Source organism: Octopus bimaculoides, chromosome 12, assembly GCF_001194135.2.
Source record: "Octopus bimaculoides isolate UCB-OBI-ISO-001 chromosome 12, ASM119413v2, whole genome shotgun sequence".
Lineage (NCBI taxonomy): Eukaryota > Metazoa > Mollusca > Cephalopoda > Octopoda > Octopodidae > Octopus > Octopus bimaculoides.
Genome location: NC_068992.1, coordinates 57,888,499 through 57,896,200, shown reverse-complemented (window position 1 = coordinate 57,896,200; position 7,702 = coordinate 57,888,499). Strand labels below are relative to the sequence as shown.

The 7,702-nt window shown below is 36.6% G+C and overlaps 1 protein-coding gene across 1 annotated transcript in view; it reads right to left on the bottom strand.

Annotated features, from left to right (window-relative positions):
- LOC106883609 (mitochondrial outer membrane protein SLC25A46) overlaps positions 1–7,702 on the bottom strand; it is a 17,227-nt gene that overhangs the window by 4,006 nt on the left and 5,519 nt on the right. Inside the window, exons 3-10 of the mRNA XM_014934701.2 lie at positions 6,749–6,788; positions 5,122–5,179; positions 4,577–4,654; positions 3,988–4,088; positions 3,803–3,859; positions 3,049–3,106; positions 2,573–2,785; positions 810–1,187 (exon numbers count right to left, since the gene is read on the bottom strand). Of these exons, the coding sequence (XP_014790187.1) occupies positions 810–1,187; positions 2,573–2,785; positions 3,049–3,106; positions 3,803–3,859; positions 3,988–4,088; positions 4,577–4,654; positions 5,122–5,179; positions 6,749–6,788 (983 nt within the window). The remainder of the gene's footprint in view (positions 1–809; positions 1,188–2,572; positions 2,786–3,048; positions 3,107–3,802; positions 3,860–3,987; positions 4,089–4,576; positions 4,655–5,121; positions 5,180–6,748; positions 6,789–7,702) is intronic.

Below are 7,702 nucleotides of genomic sequence, written 5' to 3'. Positions count from 1 at the left end.
ATTCTCACCACATGTCCATACCAGCGCAATCGGCTCTCTTGCACGCCACAACTGATGCTTCTAATGTTCAGCTTTTCTCTCAAGATACTTACACTCTGACGGGTATTCACATTGACATTACACATCCAACGGAGCATACTGGCTTCATTCCTTGCGAGCTTACGTATGTCCTCAGCAGTTACAGCCCATGTTTCACTGCCATGTAGCATGGTTGTTCGTACGCATGCGTCATACAGTCTGCCTTTTACTCTGAGTGAGAGTCCCTTTGTCGCCAGCAGGGGTAAGAGCTCTCTAAACTTTGCCCAGGCTATTCTTGTTCTATGCCCAGGCTATTCTTATTCTATGCCATATATAAAGCAAACATGGTATAGTTTAGACAACATTGTCAAATATAGGCCCTTTCTTTTTTAAACAGACAGGATGCAAATTTGGAGATCAAACTATATGCTATTTCTAGTATATCAAGTAGCCACATAGAGACTCTCGTTGACAATTCAATACAGCAAATATCAGCAATAGTAAAAAATTAGAATATGATTCAAACATCTTGTGGCCATATTTCCAATGAAATACAATGCCTTTATCGTAAATGATTTTGAAAATAATTAAGAATTTGGAGGGATTTAATTAAATAGCAAACTTCTTTTCATTATGAATTTAGCATCTCAGACATGACAAAAAATTATTCATTGTCATCGTTTACCCTACATGCTCACCTTGTATACTAGAAAAGGCTGTACAAGAACGATGACCACCACCACATAGGTTACAAATGAGATGCTATGTTTGATGAGAGAAATTGTACTTACAGTTTGAGATGCTGGTACTTTCCGCTGTGGCGTCATATCTTTAGTGAATGTGTTAAACAGAAAGAAGGCTCCTTTCAAAATTAAAGCATGGAGAGCGTATTGTAGAATTAATGCTCCAACGCCTTTGTAAAATCCAAACACGCCTTCCTCAAAGAAAATACTTTTAAAACAGTCAATAACACCTTCGTATTTGGTATTGATGGGGATAACTCCAAGCCCATTGTCTGTATTGTCAATAATTGTCCGAGTTCCTTGAAGATAAAGTCGGTGAAGTACAGTTTCCAGTGGAAACAGTAAGGCATTGGACAAAAGCCCACCAGTGTACTGTGCTAATAATTCTGGGAAACACGTCTGATATACGCTAACACCATCCATTTCCTAGAAAATGTAAAATAAAGGGAAAAGAGCGAGAATGAATATTAGGATCAAATACTGCAAAATGAACCTGAGTCAAAAACAAATATTTTAAGGAAAGGAGAAAAATACTTTTGATATATTCAGTGTACACAAATGAAACAGCATTAAATTAAAGTTGCCATCTGTATATCATACTAGATGTATGTACACCATTATAAGGCATGATGTTGCAGAATTGTCTGAGATGAAATCTCTTCACAGATTTGTGTTAAAAACCTGATTTTAAATATATATCATTCACGTAAAAAACACCATTTGAGCATGGATGTTGCCAGTACCGCCTGACTGTCCCTCGTGCCGGTGTCACGTAAAAGCACCCACTACACTCTCAGAGTGGTTGGCATTAGGAAGGACATCCTGCTGTAGAAACTCTGCCAGATCAGATTGGAGCCTGGTGCAGCCATCTGGTTTCAACAGTCCTCAGTCAAATTGTCCAACCCATGCTAGCATGGAAAGCGGATGATGATGATCATCATCATCATTTAACATGTTCTTTCCATGCTGGCATGGACAGGACAGTTTAACAGGGAACCAGTAAGTTGCAGGGCTATGTCAAGCTCAACACCCTCTTTAACACCAATTAGTGGTTGGTGTTAAGAAGGGTATCCAGCCGTAAAAACCATGTCAAAACAGACAGTGAAGCATGGTGCAGTCTTCTGCCTAGCCAGTTCCTGTCAAACTATCCAACCCATACCAGCATGAAAGCAGATGTTAAATGATGATGATGTTATATATATATATATATGTATATCAGAGCAGGAGAAACATTATTGCTACAAAGGATATGAATATGAGACTCGTTTTGCCATTGATTGCTACCTGCTTAAACAAAATTTATGTCTTGATATTCAGGAAGAAGTAAATAAAGCATTCACTGGTATTGCAGAAGCTTACCAGACTGTAGAAAAACTTGATGTATGCAACTGAAAAAAGCATTAAATTAGAATTGCCATTTGTATATCATGCTAAATATATATACATTTTTAGAAGCCATGATGCTGTAGAATTGTCAGAGATAAAATCTCTAAGAAAAGAGACTTTAGCTCAAGCAATTCCACAACCATTACTATCACACAGGTGATGCCCTTCATTGCCAATATTCTGTGAAAAACATGTCTGGCCATGGAGAAATATAGCCTTGCTTGGAAACAGGTGAGGGTTGGCAAAAGGAAGGGCTTCGGACTGTAGATAATGTGCCTTGTCAAATTCCATCTGATCCATTCAAGCATGGAAAGTAGACGTTGAAACAATAATGATATGCCTCAAGATCAATTCCCATCTAAGCCAAGGGCGTATGGGAAAATAATCAACATTAAATCAACAAACGAAGATACAAATCTATTTACCTGATCTTGCTGCTCAGATCGCACTGCAGACATAACTGTGTATTGAGCAATAGAGGTGGTGATATAGTCCAAAAGCCAATACGTAGCCGTTGGTAACATCAGTTTGTAGATTGGTAATAACCGAGTTGTCTGTGGCATGCCAATGCCAACAACTCGTGTAACACCTTCTTTGACACAATCAAATAAACCTGGTTTGTCTCCACCAATATCACTCTGAAAGAACGAGAGAAAAATACACTTTAATTGCTGATAATCTTTATATAGATTAGAGGCGCATGTCTTAGTAGTTAAGCTGTTGGCCTCACAATCGTATGGAGAAGAAAGCTAAGTTAGTTATAGTGTAATCTGAACCATGGAAATATAAGTGCTAAACTATTCCAACAGTGTTATATCCGAATCAAACTGACAGGTATCAGATAATAAAGGATTTTTATTATTTAATATGTAACAGGATCAAAGTAACACTATATTTTTACCTGGACAGTTTCAATAAGAACTGCAGCATAAAAAGGTGTGTTGACTGCAAATGAAATTCTGAAAAAGAAAAATGGTAAAGAAAAATATAAATTTATCAACCACACATACCGATTTTAAAATCTACCACACAACATATAACATGCTGCATTTAATTTGGTCTATATAAACATGTTTCACATTAATTTGCACTAGCTACACCACATGGAATTTCTACCTACACCATTTCTACATATCGAATGAGTCCATTTATTTTGAAAGGAGTAGAGTCCTGTCTGTTTTCATGAAAGAGTAGTAAGGATTCTTTGGCTGGTACCTGATAAAATGTACCCATTGCATACTGTAAAGTAGTCACTTAATGATTGGAGACAGTGAAAGGTTAAAAGGACCCTTGAATGTTGTCAAGAACATGACAACCTTCTTAGTGCTGGTGCCACAATAAAATGTATTCAGTACAATCTATTAAGTAGTTTGCAAAAGAAAGGGCTTCTGGCTATAAAAATAAAAAAACAAATGTGCAAAGTAAAAGTGAGATGTGATCCTACAATGCCAGGAAGAGAGTAACTCCAATTAAGAAACGACACAAGCCATGACAACCTGTCTAATCTATTCCAGCACGGAAAGTAAACATAAAACGATGATGATGATGATGATGATTGTATGTGTGTGTGTGTGTATGAAAGAGAGAGAGAGAGGATTAAAAAAATATTCCAAATATCAACAGATAGAATACATTTCAAGGTTGTGCTTGCTTACCCTTTCAGAAGCAAATGTTCAACGTATTTCTTTAAAGAACTGTGAGCCGAGATTTCCCTGAAAAGAGATGACCAAACATTTCAAACAATTTGGTAAGCTCGTCCCAAGTCATCGTGTATACTGTAAGTGATATAATAAGAAATAACAAAATACAGTTTGAATGTTCACGCAGAAATGGAACTTACTTTGGGAGCCATGTAGTTTCATCAATAATGGTTTCTGTCCCTAGCAGTAATCCTTTCACCACAAACATACTGCCTACACCTTTCCAAAGAGCAGAAGAGCCCTGCAATAAAATTTTTTTTTTTTAAATCTGTACATGTGAGTGGTTACTTTATACATAAATATATACATATAATATATATATATATATATATATAATTATATGTATTTCTTCTATCTTAATGAATAAAAATTCTTCGGATAGAATAAATGGGTTAATAGAAACCAATGTAGCAAAGAACACAAAATAACTGTGGTGTAGTTCCTGTTTTTAATGCAGGAACTCCTTGAAATTTTGGGTATTTGAGTATATTTAAAAATTTAAGGAATGGAGAAAACGCATGTTATAATTGCATATTTTATTCCTACATATGTTTCAAAGGATTACAACCTGTGTGATCCATAGGGATCTGTGATGTTAAAATTGTAACCTTCTCTTCAGGGAATGCATGGGAATCATCTTATAACAATGACAAAAGCAACAGCTGCTATGAAAGTGATTGTGATGAAAGTCAGAGCCAAAGATGGAAAAAGAAGAAAGAAAACACTTACCTGTTTCTGTTGCAGGTTTACAATTATTTGGAATAGGGTGAAAGGAGTTAAATGGTAAGATTTTGCATTATAGTGGACCTGAAAGACAGAAATTGTAACAGAAAGAACATTAAATACCAGCACTGGAGAAAGCAAATTTGAATGAGGAATAATAGATAAGTTGAAGCATAGCTAAACAGTTAAGTAGTTTATCTCCCATACACAAGGTTTCAGGTTCAGTCCTGCTTGCTTGCAACCTTGAAGGTTTTCCACTATAGGCACAAGCCAACACAAGTTTTGTGAGTGCTTTTTGGTAGACAAACTGAGAAAAGCTCATCATGTGTGTGTGTGTGTGTCTTTGTTTTGACATTTCATGTGTAGTTGTAAACAAGTGACACCATCACACAAGCAGTATTGTTTAATTCCTATTTTCATTGTAAACATATTTCAATGTTATTTCTCATAACTTGTATCAAAACAAAGTAATTTATAATATCACAAAAAGAAAACAAAAAAAAAATCACAACACATTTCTGAGAGTGAGTACAAAATGGTAATACACTTACCTGGCACTGTCGACGCAGCACAATGCAGGGATGTGAAAGGAGCTTCTCAGCAAATAGGCTGCAAAGAAATAGATAATAAATATTTCATTTTTAGATAAGACTTGAGTGATATTTGCAATACTAATTAAGTAAAAAGAAGAGTATTAAAAGGAAATAAGTATAAAATACAGTATATATATATATATATATATATAAATGTATTTTATACTTGTATACTCTTTTCTCTTTCACTTGTTTCAGTCATTCGACTGCGGCCATGCTGGAGCACCGCCTCTAGTCGAGAAAATCGACCCCTAGAACTTATTCTTTGTAAGCCTAGTACTTATTCTACCGGTCTCTTTTTGCCGAACCGCTAAGTTACAGGGACGTAAACACACCAGCATCGGTTGTCAAGCGATGGTGGCAGGACAAACACAGACACACAAACACATATACATATATACGACGGGCTTCTTTTAGTTTCCGTCTACCAAATCCACTCACAAGGTTTCGGTCGGTCTGAGGCTATAGTAGAAGGCACTTGCCCAAGGTGCAATATTTTCCCTTGGCTGGGCACATTTTTCAAAGAAGACTAAGAAAGAGCAACACCTTGTTGTACGATGATGATGATGCTCGTTTATAACTCAACAGATCACTCAAGAGAACTGTACTTCATCATCGACATCACTGCAGCCACTACCTCCATCTTCATTGTCTTAACACCTACTTTTCCAAGTTTAGATGAGTCAGACAAGACTTGTTAGAGCAGACTTTTTACAGCCAGATGCTTTTCCTGTGGCCAATGCTCACCTGTTGCCAAATAAGGTAATATTTTCCCTTAGTCTTCACACGGGTTCAAGAAAGATTGTAAAAAATGATATTGCTTGTTGTTGGCACTCCGTCGCTTACGGCGCCGAGGGTTCCAGCTGATCCAATCAACGGAACAGCCTGCTCGTGAAATTAACGTGCAAGTGGCTGAGCACTCCACAGACACGTGTACCCTTAACGTAGTTCTCGGGGATATTCAGCATGACACAGTGTGACAAGGCTGACCCTTTGAATTACAGGCACAACAGAAACAGGAAGTAAGAGAGAGAGAAAATTGTGGTGAAAGAGTACAGCAGGGTTCGCCACCATCCCCTGCCGGAGCCTCGTGGAGCTTTAGGTGTTTTCGGTCAGTAAACACTCACAACGCCCAGTCTGGGAATCGAAACCGCGATCCTATGACCGCGAATCCGCTGCCCTAACCACTGGGCCATTGCGCCTCCACGATATTGCTTGTATGTAGCTTATAATTAGCAGATGATGTCAAGACAAGAGGAAACATACACACACACACACACATATAGATATATATATATATATATGTATATATATATATATTTATATGACAAGCTTCTTTTCAGTTTTTGTCCATCAAGTTCACTTACAAGGACTTTGATTGGTCAAAGGCTATAATAGAAGGTACTTGCCCAAGGTGGTGTGCAGTGGAACTAAACCTGAACTCATGTGATTACAAAACGAATTTCTTTACCATGCATGCAGATAAACAATACAATCTACCTTCTATCGCATAACAACAACAACAACAATAATAATAATAATAATAAGATGAAGTACAAGAAAGGACATGAATTTATTACTTTACCTTGATATTCCGACTGCCATGCCAGTAAAACGGACAATATCTATAAAGTGCAAGGAGAAAGAAATAATTAAACAGACTAAAAGAAATAATACTGTAAATAATAAAAAGATTAAAAAAAAACAATTTCAAGGCTGGTTAACTTGATGCTCAACTACAGTAAAGGTTCTTGGATTATAACCTTCCTTAACATCATTTTCATTTTTTTATCATTGTTTTTTTTTTTTTTTAGCTAGATCAGGAAAATATATTGGAGTCTGACAAACTTTCTAATGCCATCATTCCCAGAAACATTATATACCTGTATTAAGAAAACAACAAAACACTGTTCCATCATTTTATGTTCTGAGATCAAGTCCTGCTGAGGTTGACTTTGCCTTTCGTCCTTTGAGGTTGATCAAATAAGTACCAGTTGGACACTGGGGTCAATTTAATTGACTAGCCCATCCCATAAAATAAGTACACAATAAGTACAGGACATCATCACCGAATGAAAAATACGTAAACACTCGAGAGAAAAGTACAGGAAAAAATACTAAAAGAAGATAACTCCTCATCAGTTTTTTGGACTGTTCATTACTCCTCTTTCATGCTTTTAACGACAATATAGGGAACTTCATAAGACAGCAGCATCCAGAAATTTTGGAAATATAAAATTCATGGAGACTTAGAGCTTTGAACAAACAGACAACGACAGAGTGGACATACAGAGTAAACCAATCAACAAAGACAAACATTAAGAGCTGTTAGACCAATACGAATTGTAATGAGTTACACCTGGGAGAAATTTTATCACGGAAATAGAATAAGAGAAGAGAAGAAAATAGTAGAATAGAATTTGTATGTATATATGTATGTATGTGTGTGTGTGTATGTGTGTGAGTGAATGCGTGCATGTGTGTGTGTGTGTGAGTGTATCATCATCATCGTTTAACGTCCACTTTCCATGCTAGCATG